A 22,163-nucleotide genomic window follows, 5' to 3' on the forward strand; every position below is an offset into this window, starting at 1 on the left:
AAGTACCTACTGAAACTTATAACCAGTAGAGAGTGGATAGTCCCATTCCTTTTACCTTCTACCAGAAGTAGCTAACTCTATAGGTAGTACACCCTTGCATAGACCATAAGGCAATGACTACCAATGATTTCTATAAATAAAGCATAAAAAGAAGCAGAACTGGCATTTTATTAAATAAGCTGCTCTCAGCCCAAGATAATCATCTTCATTAATATATGTACAAAGGTAGCAGATTAAATTAAAAGGGTTGGTCAAAACATGCCAATATCAAGCTAAGTAAAGGATAATTCTGAATTACCCTACTGTGTTTACATATTCCTATGCTAACTACCTTTGTCCTTCTTGAAATCCAGTGCATCTTGTTTATCTGTGACAATTTCCTTCATATTAACAACACTCCGGTGGATCAGCTGACGAAGAATTTTGATTTCACGAATGGCTGTGATTGGGAAGCCCTCTTTCTCATTGTCTAGTCGCACCTTCTTTAGGGCTACTAGCTCTCCTGTGAAAACAAAATCCACCTCTATCAGGCCATTATCAAGTAATACACTGAACATCACCAAAAGCAAAGTAACATACTAGACATTTTATATGATTTAAGAATGTAATACTTGCCCTCAAAGATTTTATATTCCAAAGGAAAACATTATTCTGTTTATACTGCTATGCCTAACCTTGCATTTAATTAATGATTTCCAAGACTTAGATAATTCTTGATTCTACATGCTAGATAAGACTAGGAAAACTATAGAATGGAAAAATGAAAAGTATCAATAATTCAAATACTTAATTTCAACTTCAAAATAAAGAGATTAGATAATCCACAATGGACCATTTACAGCCCCTGAATAACTGAAAATTAACTCTATGTTTCTGGAGTCAAGTCCTGCTTTATTTACAACCTCTGTTTGAATAGTAAAAGCAAAACTGAAGGTATAGTTATTGAGTTTAATAGGTCTATAGCAATGGATCTCAGCAATGCAAAGGTCTAAGACAATTCCAAAATCCTATCTACATCCAGATAAAGAACTATGGAGTCTGAATGAAGATCGAAACATACTATTTTCTCTCTCTTTTCTTTTCTTCTTTCTCATGGTTTTTCCCTTTTGCTCTGATTCTTCTTTCATAACATGACTAATGTGGAAATATGCTTAATATGATTGTGCATGTACAGCCCATATCAGATTGCATGCTATCTTGGGGAGGAGAGAGAGGAGGAAGGGGGAAAATTTTATAACTCAAAATCTTATAAAAGTAATGTTGAAAATTAAAAATAATTTTAATTTTAAAAAAGTTTAATAAGTCCAACAGCTGAGCTTTTAAGACAGTGTCACTCTGTCACCATGCAATTTTTTAAAAATTCCAAATGTGTAAGTTTTATTCAGCTCTAGCAGCACCCTGGTTACTAGTAAAAATACTCTAATATAAACCAAAAGGTTGGTATGGTGGTGTTTTACCTGTGTCTTTGTCCTTGGCTTTGTATACCTGTCCATATGTTCCTTCTCCAATAATTCCAATTATGTCAAACTTGTCCACGCAGCGCTTGCCCCAATCACTTTCTGTTTGTCTCCTTTCTCCATAGCGTGGGCAACAGATTCTATAAGCAAGAAAACTTCTTAAAAAATAAAACACTCTCCTGAAGAAAAAAAATACTCTGATGATAAACTCATCGTTCCTTTTGTATGTTTTTTTATAGAAAACCTAAACAATAGAGTACTATGCTTTTAGAAAGAAAGTTGGATTTACTAAGCTGATACAAGAAAGTTAAATCGGCTTGTTTTTCTCAAATGAAAAGAATTATTTGACCTCCCCTATGCAAGACAGCTCTTAAGATTATGGAAATGTTTTGCCTAGTCAATGCAAAAAATGACAAGTGATAGGGCTTTAAATGATAATGCCCTAATTCACTGATTCAACTACATCTTAAAAGAAATTGGTGATACTTTTTGTTGTAGCAAAAAACTATAAACATAGTAGTTAATTGAAGAATGGCTGAACAAATTACAGTATATGAATGTAATAATATTATTGCCCATAAAAAATGATAAAAGGGTCAGATTCAGAGAAAATTGGAAGAACCTGTATGAACTGATAGAGTGAAGGAGCAGAATGAAGATACCACAAAATTGTGAAGGAAAACAATCATGAAAAACTTAAGAATTCTGATCAATGCAATGACCAATTATAACCTCAGAAGTGATGATGAATACATGCTTTCTACCTTTTGGCAAGAGTAGAAATACTCTCCTGACTAGAGGAGGAGTTCTCCACCCTGAACTCATTTTATTATAATTTTTATAACTCTACTTCAATATAATTAGTTTCCTTTGTAATTCTCTGTATTTTGTTTGATGCATTTAAACATATCCTTCTGAGATGGAGTTCATAAGCTTCACCAGACCACCCAAGAGGTACATGACACACACAAAGAAAGTTAAGACCAGGGAGTGGCTAGGTGGCACAGTGAATAGAGCACTAGCCCTGGAATCAGGAGGACCTGAGTTCAAATATGGCCTCAGACACTTGACACACTTACTAGCTATGTGACTTTGGGCAAGTCACTTAACCCCAACTGTCCTCCAAAAAGCAAAAAAAAGAAAAGTTAAGACCTGCTGGAATAGAGGAATGGAATGACACATACATTTTAAAATACCATCAATGTGTGGATCTGTTTCACTTAACTATACTTTTTTTCTTATGAAAAATTATATATCATTATTTCAAAACAGATATTAAACATATAATACCAGCACTGCCCTGGCTTGTCTGTATCCCTTACTGAACTTTTTTCTGCTTTCTTCTATGTATTTTTAAATGTTTCAATAGTATTTTCCTTTCTTGTCTTCCTTTTATTTATAACACTATCATTACTCCTCATTCTAATAAAAGCCTTCACACATAATAAAGTTCTCTTGTAACTATATGTATATGTTATAAAGGAGGATTTTTATTTGGAGAAGGGAATCAGAGAGGGTTATGAGGAATAGGAAGCAGGGATGTTGATAACAGAAAAAAGGTGTCACTGAAATATTTCAAAAACATACATAAGAAAGAGGAAATTCAGAAGGGCACAGAAAAATCTGGGTGATGTTGAAACTACCAAGTTAAATCTGAAATATAGTTTAAAAACAAAGCATAGAAAATGTGGATTCAGTTTCATATTAGTCTTCTTTTTCTGTCCTTTGTATTGGGAAATATTAAAAATAACAAAAAGGAATTTTTTTTAAATAATTCCAGAGGTCGGTTCCCTTGTTCATTATTCTTTCATTAGTCTATATGTTATACTGGTTCCCATGATCAAAAAGGCGTGTTTTACCTCAGGATTTAAAGTATTCCTAACTTAACAAATACATCAGGATGAATTAGTCAGCTATAAACCAGAGAAATGGTCAATTTTTCAAAAACTTTATGACGAGTAGAAAGGAACAAAAATTGTGAATATAATTTACCAAGTTTATTGTAAATATTTCATAAACGTCTTGAAATTAGTCAATAGGGATTAATTCTACTTAGTTTCTATCTTTACCATAATTTTAACTTAGTGTGATGTATACAAGTGGTATTTAATAAATACCTCATGATTTTTGGCTCAGGTCTATCATCTATAATTCTATTGGCTTAGTCTGGATGGCATAGGAATCAATCAACAAACATTTATTAAAATTCTACATGCTTAGCATTGTGCTAGGTTCTGGAGATACAAATAAAATAAATGAAACAACCCATAACAATGAGGTGCTTAGAATGTAGCCAGGTAGACAAGGTCATACATATACATATGTATATGCATATACAGAATATAAAGGAAATACAAACTAGTTAAATACAAGTCAGTTTGGGTAGAAAAGCATTGGTAGTTGAGGGGATCAGGAAAGGTTTCACATAGAAGACAGTACTTAAGTTGCGTCTTGAAGGAACTTCTATGCCTTCTATGAGGCAGAGAAAAAGAGCTCATTCTAAGCATGGGGAACAGTCAATGAAAAGGTACAGAGAAAGGAAATGAAGTTAGGAAGAACAGTATGATCTGGAAGAGCGTGGTTTCTAACCTCATGTACACAATGAGGCTGGGAAGACAGAATGCAACAAGGGTATAAGTAGCTTTAGCTAAACAAAGGAGTTTATATACAACACTAGCAGCAATAGGAATCCACTGGAGTTGACTGAGTAACATGGTCAAAAAACTAAGACAAAAACAGAATGTGTATTCCCTGAAAAAACTTACTTTGGTCTCTTCTTATATGGTTGCTGAGGTGGGGTGACAGCCTTTGGTTCTGGAGAATCTGGGGGAGATGGATCACCACCAGGGAGCTCTGGAGGAAGAGGAAGGTCCATGAGCAAATGCCGAGTTCTTTGTTCCTTCTCCTTCTTCACAGGTTTTGGAGGAAGACTCTCCTTTGGACTAGAACAAAGTAAAGGGGAGAGATAACAACTATTTAAAGGGATATACAAATGATGATTTTTAAAGAATATTAAGTTTGGTTTGTCTATGAGGCAGAATAAGAGATACTATTACAAATTACTGTTATTTTTAAAATATAATTAATACATATCTATACAATTATGAATGCTCAGAATAAGGATGAGGCTTACTTATGATTTCTTGACCAAATTCTACTCTTCTTGGCTTTCCTATTGTTCAGATTTATGGGGGTTTTTTGGAGGGGGGAAGGCAGGACAATTGGGGTTAAGTGACTTCCCCAAGGTCATACAGCTAGTACGTGTTAAGTGTCTGGGGCTGGATTTGAACTCAGGTACTCCTGACTCCGGGGCTGGTATTCACTGCACCACCTAGCTGCCTCCAACATGTATTTATTAAGTACCTACTATATGCCAAGCACTATACTAGTAGCTGGGGATACAAGTACAAAGAATCAAACAATCTCTATTGGCAATGAGTTTACATTCTAATGAGGCAGACAAGTAGTTTAGCAAATACATGTAGAATATATATTTCATATTTATATATAGTGACTTAATACACACATTATAAATACAAAGTAGTTTGAGGGGGATGGTACTAGTGGTTGGGAGAAAATCAGGAAAATTCATGAAGAAGATAGTGCCTGAGCTGCATTTTAATGGATGAGAAAGCCTCTCTGAGGTGGAACTAAGGTGGAAATGTATTCCAGGTATGCAAATGACCATTGCAAAGGCAAGAAGATAAGAAAAGTGTCATGTGTATGAGGAACAGAGCCAGTTTGGCTAGATCTCAGAGAACAGGAAGGGGAGTAATACCTAACAAGGCTGGAAAATAAGTTGGGGCCAAAATGTATAGAGCTTAAAAAGCTAAACTGAGTAGTTTATATTTTATCCCAGAGTAGCTTTAGAGTTTACAAAATGCTTTCCTCACTATAACTGTCTGATGTAAGTCATGGCAGTATTACCCCTGAAGCTCAGAGAAGTTAAATGCCATTTAACCCTTGTCCAAGGTCACAAAATGCCATTTAACCCTTGTCCAAGGTCACAAAACTACTAAGTAAAGGTGTCAGAACTCAAATCCAGGCCTCTTGTTTTCTAGAGCTGCATTTTTTCCACTATATCATACTGCCCTTCTCTTATTCTATCATGTGCCTTTCTAGCTTTCCACTAAAATGACCAAAATGAAGTCAAATGGAATCCTTCAGTTCATAGATATCACTGCAAATATATAAAAGCTCATCATCTCTCCTATATTTTGACTGACTCAAAAGAAATGTAACATGACACCTGCATATTAGAGTTCAATAGCTTAAATCTTTTATGCTAACAAAGATGCAGAAAGAACTTAACGTGGGAATTGTATATTTAATCATATTTTGGAAAGAGGAAAAAAATCATAAAACTGGGAAACAAAATCAGAGAAAAATGATAAACTGATATTCTAGTGGCTTAGTAAACAAAGCACAGAAGTGCCTGGCAAATATAGGGCTAAATTTAATAAATACTTGTTGATTAAGGGATCCATAAGAATAATTATCTTTTATCCTGATCTTTTACACAGGATAGAAAGTAGCAGGAACTAGTAGAAAGAAATATTTTGTACTAGAATCAAAGAGTTGAACAAGGGCTATTGATATAAAGATAGTAGCCTTAACTGATGTAAACTAGAAAATTCATTTGACTTCCTATCTACTTTAACATATAAGATAAGCAGCATGTTATCACACACATACACACTAAGAAAGAAATTTATAGAGATCACAAATCCACATCTACAAAAAAGCTCAAACTGAGACATTCAGTTTACTCTATTTCTAATTTTTTTAATTAAATTTTATTTTTTAAGAAACAACCCTCCCCCCACTCCCCAAAAGAAAAAGAAATCAAAACACCTGTTACAAAAATGCATAGCAAAACAAATTTTCACATAGGGCATATAGAAAAAAAAAAGTCTTCATTTTGTACTCTGATTCTTTTACCTCTTTATCAGGAGTTGGGTAGCATATTTCATTATTAGACCTCTAGAATCCTACTTGGTCAATACAATGATCTGAGTTCTTAAGTTTTTCAAAGCTGTTTGCATCAGTGCATACAAGTCTTACCAAGTTTTTCTGAAACCACTCCCTGCATCACTACTCACAGCACAAAAGTATGTCCCTTTTATATGCCATAAATTCAACCATTCCCCAAATGATAAGCACTCCCAGTTTTCAGTTCTTTGCCACTGCAAAAAGTTAGCTACAAATATTTTTGTACATCCTTTGAGTTTGTTTTGCGTAGGACCAATACCTCCCTTAATCTACCTTCTCTCTTCTCTCCTTTCTCTATTTCCCTACTAAGCGTAACATATCTCTGTACCCAACTTTGTACATGATTGTTTTCTTCCTTCCTCTGATCTGTTCAGATGAAAGTGAGTTTCATGTGTCAGTCATCCAAATCCTTCCTCCTTATTTGTATAGACTTCTATATGTACATTCTAATTATGTGTGATAATTTTCCATAATGTTCTCTTTCTAACCATTCTTCTCTTTCTTTGGTGTATTCTCCACCCCCTTTCTGTTCTTCTTTTATGATCGTCGAGATATAATTGAACCCATGGTGTTTTCTGGACATGGCCAATGGGGGAATTTGTTTTGCTTGACTACTTATGTTTGTAACAGGGTTTTCTTTTTCTTACTTTCTCAAACAGAGAGGATTCAGGAGAAAAGGAAAGAATGTGGATCTAAAAATAAGATTTAATTGTAAAAAGACTTATTAACAAAATCCCATTCAGGCTTTCTATTAATTAGATTCTTACAACTCCTTAATGATAACAGAGGTCAGAGGGGACACGTATAAGATTTTCCCATATTAGAATGCAACCAGTTTATCCTTGTTTAGTCCCTTATAATTGCTCATTTGTCAACCTTTTTATGTTTCTCTTGATTCCTGTATTTGCAATTCAAAGTTTCTTATAAGTTTTGGTCTTTTCATCAGGAACACTTGGAAGTCCTTAGTTTATAAAGGTACATACCCCTACCCCTGCCAGTAGAATTATATTCCAGTTTGCTGCGTTAAGTTATTCTTGCCTATAAGCCTTTAGGAATATTGTACTGCAATTTCTCTGCTGCATTATAATGCTGATTGTTAAATCGTGTATGATCCTGACTGTGGTTCTTCAGTACTTGAATTCTTTCTTTCTGGCTGTGTGCAATATTTTTTTCTTTTACATGGAAACTCCAGATTTTGGCTATGAAGTCCTGAAAGTTTCATTTTGGATTTTTTTTTCAAGAAGTAAAAGGAAGAATCTTTCTATTTCCACTTTGTCCTCTGGTTCTAGGAGATCTGGTCAGTTTTCTTTCATGTTTTCTGATGCCTAGGCTCTTTTTTTTTTTTTTGGATCACTGATTTCAGGTAATCTAAAGAGCCTCAGTTTTTTTCCTTAATCTGTTTTCCACGTCAGTTGTTTTTGGTATTAAAAACTTTAATTTTCTTCTATTTAAGTCTTTTGACTTTATTTTGATGTTCCTCATCTCATGAAGGCATTAGCTTCTATTTGGTTCATTCTAATTTTCAGGGAGTTTGTTGCTTGCACACTGTCACCTTTGTTAATTCCCTTTCCAACTTTTTCTTCCATAGCTCTCAGTTCTTTCCCTATTTTTTTCTGGTGCTCCAATTTCATTTATAAAAACTTTATTCTTACTTCATTCCTTCCAATAATCCTAACTGAATTTGTACCCAAGCTGTGTTTTAACTTTGAGGATTTACTTGTAGATATTTTGAAGCCATTCTCTTCTTCTGGGTGTGATTTGAGTGTCCTTGTCACCATAATAGCTTTTTATGGTAGGATTCTTTTTTTGTTTGCTCATTCTTCTAGCCTATGCCCTATATGCTTCTGGAGGGAATGTGTGGGCTGTTCCTCCTGCTGCTTTCTTGGGGTACTGATTTCAGGGACAGCTCAGGTTGGAGATCTGCAACCTTTCAGTACTCCCAAAGAAGGCTGATACAGGGCAAATGTAACCACTACCTGCCCTGTGTGTGAGCTCTGCAAATTCCTCACCTGATTTTGAGTATGAGCCACAAGACTACGGACTTGTCTCCTTTGGATTTTCAGTACAGTGTTGCTGGACAGACTCAATTGTGTTCAGAAAGCTGGAAAAGCTCTGCTAGTTCAGAGTAACAAAACTGTAAACTTCCCTTTAGTCTGGGATTTCTACCTTGGTTATTCCTCTGTAGGCTTCAGATTAGGCTTGTTGTTGTTCAGTTGGTTTTCAGTCGTGACTGACCCTTGATGACCCAATTGGGGTTTTCTTGGCAGAGATACTGCAGTGGTTTGCTATTTCTTCTCTAGCTCATTTAGAGATGAGGAAACTGAAGAAAAACAGGGTTAAGTAACTTGCTCTGCATCACACAGCTAATAAGTGTCTGAAGCTAGATTTGAACTCAGAAAGGTGAGTCTTCTTGACTCCAAGTCCAGCACTGCTGCCACCTAGCTGCCCTTTCAGATTAGGCTAAAAGCTGGAAATGAGACCCTAATCTGCTCCTAGAATCTGAATCATACTGCTGCTTGCTTTTGAACTTGCTCCTCTCCTGTATGTAGCCAGGGCCTGTGACTACTCCTAACTTAATACTAGTCCTAGACAGAGGTCCTCCCCTCAGTCTGTCCAGGATTTGTGTCTCAATAGTAAAGGATCAAGTTGTCAACTAGCACCTGTTCCTACACCCTGTACAAGGTGGTGATGTTCTGGTATGGATCTCGGACCTCTCTTTACCCTTAGGCTCAGCTTCAGGCCCTGGGAACTGAAATATTTCACGCAGAAGGCCCCTGGCCAGACCCTGTTCCCAACGACTGCAGACTTCCTTTTCCTTGAATATCCCCACCCGGATTTGGTCTGATCTGTTTGAAGTTCTGTGTGTGTATGTATGTGCGGTGGGTGGCTTGCAGTGTTTTTCTTCCCACTACTTCACCATCTTGGCTCTACCTCCCTCAATGTACTTTTAAAAACACTTTGCTCTTTGTGTAGAGAAACCTAACTGCTTTCCAAAAGCATCAATGAGAAAGAAAGTCTTTCAATATATAAGAACCAAGCAATGAAAAAAGTTACTACTGCTGGTGTGAAATGTATCCTTCCCACCTTCTTCTATCATTTTAACCCCATATAAGAAAAACATGACAAATGTGTTATATTACATCACACCCAGCAAAGCAGGGCTAATTAAATGTGTCTAGAAAGACAGTACAAACCCCTCTTAGAAAAATTGGCATAGCTAATCCGTAAATTATGCTCTACATTACTACAAAAAAAAAGTCTGAAACTGGAAATCAGAAGAACAGAAAGGACAAAAAACTATTCCATTTTTTTTTTAAAAGACCTCCAGTGAAAGAGTTAACTTTCCTCACTTCACCAGTTCTGTCTACTAACCACTGATGCCAGGAATTCCTTCTATCTAGTTTAAAAAGATTACATTACAGAAACTTGTTCCCTTTTCTTCCCTCCCACCCCCAGTAGATATGAAGAACATTTACAATGGATAAACTATCTTGCCTTTATCATTTCACTATTATCGCAAATTTTATATTTAACCTTTGCTGTCTCTAGGGTTTTTGGGTTGACACTAGTGTTATGCACTTTTAGTAGTAGCAAAGAACTAGAAACAAAGTAGATATCCACCGACCAGGCAATGGCTAAACAAACTGTGACACAGGAATGTACGAGAATATTACTACTGTGCTCTAAGAAATGAGGAATATGATGAAAACAGAGAAATATGGACTTACATAAATTGATGTTGTTAAGTAGAGTCAAGAAAAAAAAACAACAGAAAGAATAACAAGCACAAAACAATCAAAAGTGAATGTTACAAAAATTTTTTAAAAAGGCATGGCCCAAAAGATAGGAGAGGATAATTTCTCCTGCTTCTTTGCAAAAGTGGGAGGCCCATGGAGGTTTAACACTGCATATATTTTCAGATTTCTTTCTATGAACTGATCATTTTGCTGATTTTTTTCTCTTTCTCTTTTTTCTGTAAAAGTTATTCTTTATTATAAAGGATGACTCTCTGGTGGAAGGGACGAATACAGGGAAATTTAGGTGATAAAAACAAAAGATATCAATAAAAATTTATGTTTAAAAAAAGAAATGGGGGCGGCTAGGTGGCGCAGTGAATAGAGCACTGGCCCTGGAGTCAAGAGGACCCGAGTTCAAAAGCGGCCTCAGGCACTTAACACACAAAAAACTGTGACTTTGGGCAAGTCACTTAACCCCAACTGCCTTGCAAAAAGCAAAAAAAAAAAAGTTTTTTTCTGGGAAGAAAATGAAAAATTATATTAGCAGCTTGAAATATACTTCAGTGTGTTTATTGGTGTATTAGTTTATTAAAACTACTTGAAGCTTATAGCAACTTCACATTACATTAAGTATAGATCTTAGTTAATATATATGTGAACATGTCATCAGGGCATATTGACAAAACCAGTACAGGCCCATTACTATTACAACAAATTCCATTTGGTATCTAACAGAATCTTGATTCTCCCCAACTCCATTGTTGGGAGTGTGGCAGGCACTGGGAGGGTAGAGTCTAATTAGGGATCTGACCACAAAAGAGTAAAGTATAGTGAGGAAAAGTCTTTATCTGATGATTTAGATGTAAGAAATTCTGATATCAATTGAATTCAACAAGTTTTTATTAATATCCCGTGACAAACTTTGGCATCTCTTTTTCAGACTATGGTCATATGGTAGTGGTATGTAAAGAGTACTGAACAGGTTAGCTGTGTAATCAGAAGAGCTCCTAAGAGTTCATATTAGTATTTTACCTAAAACCCTTCTTTTCCATGGAATCTTTATCCAAAGGCACCTTGGTCTAGTTAATAGTTGCTGGATAAAATCCTTCCATCCATCCTCCAGTCAAGAGGACCTGGGTTTGAATCTGCCTCAGATTACTACTAGCTGACAAGTCACTCAGCCTCTGGCAAGCACAGTGAAAGTTACTTTGGCTTCTCCTGGCTTCAGCTTTCTCATCTGTCAAACACAGTTCACACCCTTTTCAAACCTTAAAGTTATCATAAATATCAGCTTAAAAACACCCAGGATTTACAGTTTACCTTACATGGTGACTAAATATATGCATTTAGTAGAACTGCCAATATTTTTCAAATCTTAACAGAATAGCTTTTAAAACTGCAACCACCCATTCTTTCCTTCCTACTGCAAAACAAGCTGATGAAAAATGAGTGTCTACTCCTTTTATAAGTCTTTAAAAGAAAAGCAACAAAAGTCATGACATGCATCAACAAAATTTTCAACCCAGGGTCATCAACAGTAAATGTGCCATCATAAAAACCAAAATATGATCAAAAGTATATCTTGCTCCTCTCTTTCTCACAAGATATTCACTATTTACTGGGAGACAGTCTTTTCCTATAACACACAAAAAAGATAAACTCCAACATGAACCAAGGTGTTAGCAAAAAGGCTACACTGAAAGCATGATGAAGAACATGAAGGGAAAGAAAGATTTATGTAGTTAGGTAGAGAAAAGGGCTCTCTCAATAGAAGAGGATATAACTTAGCCATTTCCAAGGATACTATACCTGTCAAGGGAAACCCTCAATTAAATGTGCCCTGACGAAATGCTAATAAAAGATTAGTGGCTATGAGATATGTGCCTGTAGCTTCTGCTTTCTGAAACCATGAATCAGCAGTATTTCCTATACACTGATCTTCAGCTTTGTTATAAGGAATGGAACGAAATTAAAATAAAAAATAAGCTTATTCCTAGAATGAGACCTGGGTTAACAAGTTTCTGTCCAAAATAAAATGCAAATTTGATTTAAAGAAAATTTCTAGTTTCTCTTCAAAAAGAAATACAGACATTGTTTCCTAAATTGTTTTCCCTATAAATTAGAAAGGCTAGAAATACAAAGGGACAACCCTAAATTCTTTTTTTTTTAAACAGAAACAATCTCTTGAATTAAAAAAATGATAAATACCCTGAATGTTATGGTCAAAAATTCTTAATTACCCCAATATTCCACTTACCAACTTGCTTATGTTTTACAAGTACCTAATACAGTAATACATTTAAAAAAATTATATGGGGAATTAAGGTGTTTTGAAATATCAAAATCCAAATAGAAACATAATACTAATGGAGATCTTTTTTTTTGGGGGGGGGGAGAACTACCAATTCTCCTAGTTCAGTGAAGGATGTCTCTTACTGCTCAGCCCACAAAACCTGCCTCATACTCAATTTTTTCTGTGTACATACACATGAAAATTTTATTCTCCTTTCTACTTCATCACCTAAAAAATAAGCATTTCAGCATGGTTTTAATAATAACAATCCAACCTAGAGGCAAAATCAAGTGCTGGACACATTATCAGTTGAATGAAAAATATTTAATATAATTTCAATTTGACTTTAAAAGTAGCTAACCTGCTTCCAAAAGACAAAATTCTTAGTTATACTGATAGATGAAAACTAATATCTGAATCAGGGACTCCAGGGGGGAAGTCCCTTTAGATGAGGGTAAAGAGTGTTCCTTTCCCCTCCCAATAAGACTACATTTAAAAAATGCATGTTTAATCTATGAGGACTTCTGAGCACTTTCAACAAAAGTTTCTGTATAAATTCAAGGAAAAGCATTTCTATTGCTGTTACTGTTAAATTCTTGGTATATAACATAAGAAGGCACTGTGATGTAGTAGAGAGATGACTAGACTTGGAATTAAGAAGACCTGGGTTAAATGCTGCTTCTAACAATTTATTAGCTATGTGATCTTGGGCAAGTAACAACTTCCTCAAAAAACAGAGCTGGACTAAATGGATCTCCAAGGTCCTCTTTCCAGGTCTAAAATTTGTGGTCATAATTACTGGCTACTATGAAGAGAACAAGCCAAGTCATTTAAAAAAATTACTGAGGGCTGATACAAACAGAAAATGACAGAGTTTATTCGAAATGACTTTCTCTTCCTTAAAAATCACATCTGAGGGGCAGCTAGGTAGCTAAGTGAATAGAGCACTGGCCCTGGAGTAGGAAGGACCTGAGTTCAAATCCGGCCTCAGACATTTAACATTTAATAGCCATGTGACCTTGGGCAAGTCACTTAACCCCAATTGCCCTCCCTTCCCCCTCCAAAAAGCAAAAAAAAAAAGTCACATCTAGTTTAGTTTGGGAATGACTGAAAATAAGTCTGAAGAGTTGAAAGGTACTACTCAGGCTACCAATATCACTTAGGAAATCTTAAGTTTAAGGATTGAACTGAAGGTGAAAAATTCAGCAGTATTCAGTTTTCTGTGTACAGAGAAAGAATGTTGCAATAAAGGCAATCCAGGATCAGGGGAATAAAAGAACTAATGGCAAGAAATAGTAACAAATGGAGTTGCCATAGCAGTTAATTGTTAAAGTTATGTTTGCTTGGTAGTGCAAGTCAGTCAGGCACAGTGCGTGGGTAAACCAATTTCCAAATGTCTACCATAAAATCAAACTTATGCTTCAATGCCACCCTCCCATAAACCCTATGTGACTCAATTATTCCCACTTGTGAAGATTCTGGAATTATTATCTATTCTTTACCTTTCAGAGATATATTAGTAAATAACAGCTTAAGATTTGTAAATGTTCTCCAAAAAAAAGAAAAGAAAAAAATGGCAAAATATGTCCTTTAGGGGCAGCTAGGTGGCACAGTGAATAGAGCATAGGCCCTAGAGTCAGTAGGACCTGAGTTCAAAACTGGCCTCAGACACTTGATACACTTACTAGCTGTGTGACCTTGCACAAGTCACTTAACCACAATTGCCTTGCCTTCCCTCCTCAAAAAAAAAAGATTTATAAATGTTTGTGAAGCACTTTATGCACATTCCTTCATCTGGACCTCTAAACAACCCTGGTGAGGTAGATTTTATAGGTGTTAACTCCATTTTTATAGATGAGGAAACTGAGGCTAAGTGACTTATTCGTGGTCACAAAGCTAGTGTGAAATGCAGATCTGTCTTACTGACTTGAATTCTACCTTGAAGTCCACCATACCAAGCTGCCTTACTTTAAAAGTAATTATAACAACCTTTGATTTGAATCAAAAAGTCTTACTGAAAAATAAAGTGACGTGATTAACATACCTCTTTTATTACTACAAATTTCTGTAAATAAGGAAAGCCCTAAATCTGCCCTTTTCCAGTAAAAGCCAAACACAAAAAATGTACCCTATTTATAATAGTGATGTTAAAAGCAGTGTAGAGGTGGACAGATCTAAAGATAAATCTAAACAGAATCTAAACATAAAACATATATAACTTGACATGCTGAGTACCAGAGTTAACTTTTAAAAAGGCATCTTTTTAAAGACGACTTACCTATCCAAGTCATCCTCCCCAGGAAGTAAGGGTGGAAGTGGCAGAGGAGGCAAAGTTGAAGTTTTCAGGTGTGGAATAGCAGCTGTCAAAGACACCTGTGTCTTCACAGAAACCTGTACAAGGGTCTGAGAGTTTGCCTGAGAGGATAGAGCAGATGTCCTTGGGTGAGCAGAAGATGACAAAGTTGGGGTGACAGAATTAGAGACCTGACTAAAAGTTGGTTGGAGAGGTGGCAGAGGTGGTTGATGTGGAACAGCAGGTAATGGAGGCAAAGGTGGCAGGGGAGGCGTCTGAGGTGGAGGGGTGGTGGTTGGTAGAGGGGGTGGAGAAGTAATTGTGGGGAGAGGTGGAAGAGCCTCTTTTTCCACGGTTTCTGATTCCTTTGGAGCCACAATCTCTTCTTTCAATGCTATGGGTTTAGAGTCCTTTGATCCCTGTGATTTCAAGTCTTTAGTAGAAACAAGATGCTTCTTCTCAGAGTTCTCATCCAATTTTACTTTTCCTGGATCTAAAGAAGTTTTGATTTCTGTATTCAGATGTATTAAGTTTACCAGTTCAGTATCTGAAGCAGATTTTTCAGATTTTAAAACTCTAGATAACTTTTTAGACTCAAGGCTTAACTCTTTAGTCTCTCCTGAGATGTTTTCTTTTTTAGTCAAAATTACAGGTGACCCCTTCACCTCTTTTCCATCCACTTTTGCAGCAGCTGCTGCAGCTGCTCTTTCCTTCTTCTTTCTGCTGAGCTCAGCTCCCAGGCTGGAATTTAATGGGAGCCTGGTAGGTGAGATACTAGAATGTCGACTTCGTGAACCAGATCGCTTCTTTTTGCTGTGGGAAGATGAATGTCTAGAATATACAGGACTTCTACTTCTAGACTTCACTGATTTCCTGTGGGGAGAACAGACCAGTGGTAAAAATGAATCTTTCAAAATCACATTCAAGGAAAACAGAATTAGTACAATAAGCTTTGGCAGATGGGAAAAACATTACTCAAATTAACATATAGTGCAGTATAGTGGAAGGAACTCTTGTCTCTAGATTCAGAGCTGGGCTCAAACTCTGCCAGTTGTTTACTACCTATGTGACCTTGGCAATGTCACTTGGACATCAATTTCCTTGTCTGTTTCTCTTTAAAGGGGCTGGTCTTTGAAACCCTTCTAGCTTTTGATCTATGATCCTATGATCTACCTTGAAAATAAATGGGCAGGGGCGACTAGGTGGTGCAGTGAATACAGCACCGGCCCTGGAGTCGGGAGGACCTGAGTTCAAATAAGGCCTCAGACACTTAACACAAAAACTAGCCGTGTGACTTTGGGTAAATCACTTAATCCCAACTGTCCTCCAAAAAAAAAGGCAAAAAAAAAAAAATAAATGGGCAGCAATTGATTGCTATAGGACGGACACACAAGCATTTGTTGTTCAGTTGTTTTTTAGTCATTTCTGACTCTTCTTGACACCATGTAGGGTTATCTTGGCAAAGATTTGCTTTCTTGGAAGAGAGCTTTGCCATTTTACAGATGAGGAAACAGGGTTAAGATTTGCCCAGGGTCACACAGATAGTAAGTGTCTAAGGCCAGATTTGAACTCAGGAAGATGCTTCCTCAGGCCTAGAACTCTTATCTGCACTACCTACCTGCCAAACATAAGCATACCTGAGTCTAATAATATTATTTTACACTTGTCTAACACTCCAATTTTTAAAGAGCTTTTGTCTATATTTTCCTCATTTCACTCAAGTGTAAGCTCTTCTCTATTCACTAGGCTAAGGTAATATGACTCTTATTTTGTACTTTTGAAAGGGCAACGATAATAATATAGAAAAACAGATTTTAGATTTTTAATTTCAAATGTTTTTAAAAGTTGTGAAAATATTAAAGAGATTCCTAAAGCTATGATCTTTTGTAGGAAATAAAAATAATTTGCATGCCTCAGATACCCAAATTTTCTGACTAGGTAGCTGTTTACCTTTCAAACTTCAGTCAAATTCTTTAGGGCTAAAACAATCTACTTTGTATTTTTAGTTGGTTTAAATATTACAGGTGCTACCTCACTGTGTCCAAATATAAAGACAAAAATCTGAAATTTTAAAAACTGACAAATTTAGAGTTATTTCTTTTACAAAAAGATTAAACTATGATTTATCAAAAAAGAGAAAGACCTCCCTGCCCCTCATTTAAAAAAAATTTTTTTTGTTTCTTTGGAGGGGGGAAGACAGGGCAATTGGGGTTAAGTGACTTGTGCAAGGTCACATGGCTTGAATTAAAGTCCTCCTGACTCCAGGGCCAGTGCTCTATTCACTGTGCCACCTAGCCACCCCCTCTCTACCCACTTTTAAGATGTTCTGATTTACATCCTCTTTTCCAGGAACTCAGAATATATAAAAGGAGGGCACTTCTTTACTTCCAAACACCTTTCTCCCCTCCTCCCTCCCTCCTTTCCTTGAAGGAAACTCCGAAGAAACAGAGAAATAAAACTTAACCTCAACAGGAGAGAAATCTAAATCAAATCTGAATTACTATTCATTCCATTTGACTTAAGTTGTCTATGAAGTAAACAGGGAAGTACAGGGAAAAGCACTCCTCCTAAAAATCAGGTGGACAAACCACAAATTCTTCCAACAGTCTATTCTTGATCATCAACATCATCTATGGTAATCTGGCAATTTTGCTCCATAAAGTCACTGATAAAAACCTAACTTTACTATCATATCCTATAGTGCTCAACATAAATACATTGTCAAATTATGTACACTTATCAAGATAAAAAATCTATAGGTGAATTTATCAAATGTAGGTATCATTGAAGAATACTATGTTCTTCTTTTAAACATCTGACTGAAAGGATTTTCTTTGCTGTCATTATAACTGGGCTAAAATGAAATTCCCTCCTTTTTCCAAGGAAAACAAAAGTTCAACTACTTGTTTTGACTCTTGCTGAAGACTACTAATTATAGCCATTTGTCTTTAGTCTTTCATCAATATAACAAACCAAATTCTCCAAGGAAATACTACAGTATTAATTATTACTATTAATTCTACTACCTTATCTTATGGTAGTCCTTTATAATCTAATTCTTTTTTTTTTTCATACTTCATTCAATTTAAATACTAGGTTGTAAACTCCTCAAGAACAGGAACTATGTCCTATCTCCCACAATGCCTTGTACACAAGTACTTAAAATGTTTGAACTGATTTTCATAATTATCCTACAATGTAGACAGGTTAGTTGTCATAATTCCCAGTTGCCCAAAGATGAATTCAAAGCCCAGAGGTTAAATGACTTGATTAAAGTCATTCAGATATTATGTGAGAGAAAACTAGATTAAAACTCAAAGCTTCTGACTAGTCCCATGCCCAATTATACCCCTATGTTTGGATAACCATATAATGAAAGTAAATAACAGAAAGTTCAGCACCATGACCGTGTCAGATATGAGTCCTAGCTCTCTCCACAAAAATACAGAAGTCTAATGGAAGCTGAAGTAAGGCAGCATGGTACTGTGGATAGGGCATTGACCATGGAATCAGAGGCCCTGGGTTCTTATTCTGCCTCTAATGCTTTACTACCTTTGTGACCTTGGAAACGTCACTTAACTTCACTGGGTCTGTTTCATCAAATGCAAAATAAGGGGGTTGAATTAGATGGGCTTTGAGGCTCCTTCCAAATTTAAATCTACGATATTGAATTAAACCAATTCAATCCCACCTTAACTTGAAGTATAATTATTATGGTTACAACATAGTAACTTCTGATGCAGAATTTCTAGCTTCTTCAATAATGTTGCCAGTCTAAATTAATTTTTTTTTAAATCTCTGAGTGCCTACTCTGCCTGCTTTCTTTTGACAGTGTAAAAAGGAAAAACCACAAAAAATGAAAGGCACATGTTCATGTTCAATACATTCTGACAAGTGTGCATTGAACTTTTGGCACCATCTGGATTGCCAATGAAATGGAAGAGGAATGTATATACGTGACAATACCAAACACTGATGTTCTGTGTAAAGGAAAACAAACAAAAAGCTACAGAAATTGACTGTGACTCCAGGAATTAAATATGTATCAAATCTGCATCCTGCCCTTCTATTTAAAAAAATTTTTTATCACTGTAAGACAAGCTTCAACATGGTTGAGGAAAGAAACGGAGAATGAGACGGAATATTTTCCATCACTGCCCAAAACAACTATCCAAAAAGAGAAGTTATTGCTGGCACTTCAATTCAATTCAAACTTCAATTCAATTCAACAAGTATTTACTGAGCACTTACTACATGCCAGGAACTATACTAAGTTTTGAAGAGACAAAACCTAGTATGAAAACAATCCCAGTCCTCAAGAAGCATTCCACTGGGAAGAGGGGAGAAAGTAACATGTACAAAGAAAAGTAAATTTAAAATGTATACAAAGTATACAAAAGCACAAAGTAATTCCAGGATGGTTGATGTGGACCACTTAACAAAGTGGAACCTCATATAGGAAGTGGTTCTTGTGCTTTGAGCCTTGAATGAAGCTTGGGTTTTCAAGAATGTCAGAGAAATGAAGCTGGAATGGACCATCTAATATAGTACCCTAATTTTACAGATTAATGAACTTCTGTAGCCCCAAACCCAATGGATTAATGATATTTTCAGAAAACTATTTTATAACTACTAAGAAACACTCAATAAAATTTACCCTTGTAAGCAATACTCTATGGAACTAATTCTTTAAAAATTAGCTCCCTTGAAGGAGCTATTACACAGCCTCATAGCTTAACAAAATGTTAGAGTTAGAAGGGATAATATAAATCACCTAGTCTAACACTCTTATAGATTTAGCAAAAATTCTCTTAAGAATGGTGCTAGATTCTTCCATGCTCCATTCCTAAGACTGGCATTGGCACCAAGAGGCAAAAGGGTAGTTTAATGTCTCCGCTAGGTGAATTTTTTTAATGGAATAGTTAAACATTGTGACAGCATGTAAAAGTATGCTTGAAAGAAGGGTGCTTTTTTCTACCACTTGAAAATAAAAACACAGGAAGAAAAATTTTCCATAAGTAGTTTACTACAAGTTGGGAATCTCAAACTAGAAAAGAACATGTCTTTTCCCAAACTGAACTGAATTAATATCAAGTTAGGTATTAATTCAATCTACTGAAAGGAAGTGACTGGTCCACAGTCACAAGGGAAGTTGGTGATGGTGCTAAATAGAAGCCTATTTCTCCTGATCACCAATTTCTGCCTTACCATGTTGTCAAAAGAAGATAAATTTTAAACACTAACTAGAAGAAAATGGTTTAAATTAATATAAAAAAGGAGTGGGGGTGATGAACAATAAAATGCTATCAATTTGCAAATGAACCTGTCTAATTATCTTCAAGCTAACAGAAATGAAGTTTGGTTTTTTAAATCAAGAATAGATTGACAAGCTCTGACATCTGGAACACAATTATAAATGTAACACATAGTAAATATGGATTGACCCCACAGAGCCTCATCTTGGTGGGACCACCTCTGGGAATGGGAACAGGTGGTTGTTCACAATGCATCTTACAGATGAAAGTCTCACCAAAGGTAGGAGCTGGGAACAACCATGGAAGTAGTTTTTACCATGTAAAATTTCTACTTTTAAGATACTAGGTCTGCCAAAGAATAAAGTGGCTTATCTATTCTGATAGGCAACCAACAACAAAAGTTTTTTGTTATTATTGGTGGTCCTGACTACTTGTTGACAGGCAAAGGCCCTTCAGCACATTCCAGTCCTTCTTCCCCACAACCTATCTTCTCCCAAGGCAAAGAATTGAAATGAAAGATCACATACCTGGGAAGAGGGCTCCGACTCACAGAGCGCTTGGTCACAAATGGGCTGCTAGAGCGTCTTCGGCTATAGGGACTAGGCGAACGACCACCGTATGATCCACTCCCCCTCTCATAGCTGGATGAACGCCTCCTGTTGTATGGACTCACTGACCTCTGTCGCCTACTGTATGGACTGGGTGAACGGGTGCTGGACTGATAAGCCGATGGTTCTCTGTAAGGTGGACTAATTGACTGTCTTCGTGAAGACCCACCTGGGCTCTTCTTGTACGAGTCATAGTTGCTGGAAGTATGAGATCTTGGAGGACTAACATCATATTCCTGGCTATATGATGCTCCAGAAGGGCTGTCATCCTGCTTAGGGCTGTCAGACCATTTTCTGTGAGGGCTCCTGGATCTGCGTTTGGGGCTATCTACTGATTTGTAGCTTTTGGGTGGGTCTCTTTTCCGATGACTTTTAGAACGATCTTTGTGTCCAGACTTTAACTCTCGTTCTTTTCGAGTCTTCTCCTTATGGAATTTGGCCGACCTGGATTCCTTGTTACTGCTACTCTTAGATACTAGTGCCTTCCCATAGTCATCATTCTCTTCGTTCAGTCGTTTTGAAGTCCCAGAAACTCGGTCCTTCGTGGACACTGACTTGCTGGAGACTTCTTGGTTTTTTTCCACCTTCTTTTCCTTCTCTACCTGCTTGGTTTTCAACAGCTCTCTGATACGCCGGTGCTGATGATGGCGATGTTTGTGGAGCCGGTCACTCCTATCAGTACCCCTACGATCATCATTATCTCTTCTCTCTAGCTTGAAGGCCATGTCATCAGAGAAGGTGTCTGAATCAGAGCTGATGTCGTCGTACTCCACTAGGGGCTTGATCATGGTGCTCAGTGGGGCTGCTTCAGGGGCCAGAGAGCCTACGTCTTTGGAGTGTTTGGACTTGTGCCTCTTGTGTTTGGACACAAGTCTATGCCGCTCTCTACTGTTGGAGCTGCCACCGCCCAGAGATGATGGATGCATGACCCCAGAACTCCCTCCACCCCCATCCTTCTTGCCCCCATGTCTCTCTGAATTGGGCATTCCCCTTCCCCTAACTTCAAGAGGGGAGAGGAATCCCCCAGAATCCCCAAAGTCAATCCCCACCCTCCCCCCAAACTCACTCCCAGCAAAGAATCCCCTCCGAAAGAGGGGTGGGGGGGAAGGCGCCCGCCCTGGCCCCCCCTCCCTCCCTAAACCTCAGCCCCTTCCTACATGAGGTGGAGGGAAAAGCGGCCGGGGAGGGGGAGGCAGAAAAAAAAAGGCTCCTCAAAGGGTGCACAGGAAGGCAATCCCGCCCCACAGGGGGTGGGGGAGGCAGGCCCAGCCCCCTGGAGCTGTGGGGCCGCCTCGGGCTCCGGGCGGGCCTCTCTGTGAGGGCTGCGCGGGCCCTCCCCCAGCCGGCAGCCCGGCTCGCCCTGAGGCCTCCAGACGCCGGGGGCCTGAAGTCTAAGGCGCCCCCCGCTCCCTTTGTCCCTCCTTCCTGGGGAAGGCACTACCCGTTCCCCTCGCCTCAGACCTCCCTCACACACTCACTCACACACACACACACACACACACACACACACACACACACACACACACAC

At 37.4% G+C, this 22,163-nt stretch overlaps 1 protein-coding gene across 3 annotated transcripts in view; it reads right to left on the minus strand.

Moving 5' to 3' along the window:
• Nucleotides 1-22,157, minus strand: part of CDK12 (cyclin dependent kinase 12) — a 61,646-nt gene extending 39,489 nt beyond the window's left edge. For all 3 annotated transcript variants that reach the window (XR_011165662.1, XM_069074298.1, XM_069074297.1), the window contains exons 1-5: nt 20,555-22,157; nt 14,758-15,645; nt 4,223-4,399; nt 1,458-1,597; nt 332-502 (exon numbers count right to left, since the gene is read on the minus strand). Coding sequence is in view for 2 of the 3 variants with exons in the window: in XM_069074298.1 (XP_068930399.1) it covers nt 332-502; nt 1,458-1,597; nt 4,223-4,399; nt 14,758-15,645; nt 20,555-21,621 (2,443 nt within the window). In the remaining variant the exon portion in view is untranslated. The remainder of the gene's footprint in view (nt 1-331; nt 503-1,457; nt 1,598-4,222; nt 4,400-14,757; nt 15,646-20,554) is intronic.
• Nucleotides 22,158-22,163: the final 6 nt, after the last annotated feature.

The sequence above is a fragment of the Petaurus breviceps genome, unplaced genomic scaffold (assembly GCF_028583685.1).
Source record: "Petaurus breviceps papuanus isolate PSGF00001 unplaced genomic scaffold, PetGlider_PUasm1.0 90887, whole genome shotgun sequence".
Taxonomy (NCBI): domain Eukaryota; kingdom Metazoa; phylum Chordata; class Mammalia; order Diprotodontia; family Petauridae; genus Petaurus; species Petaurus breviceps.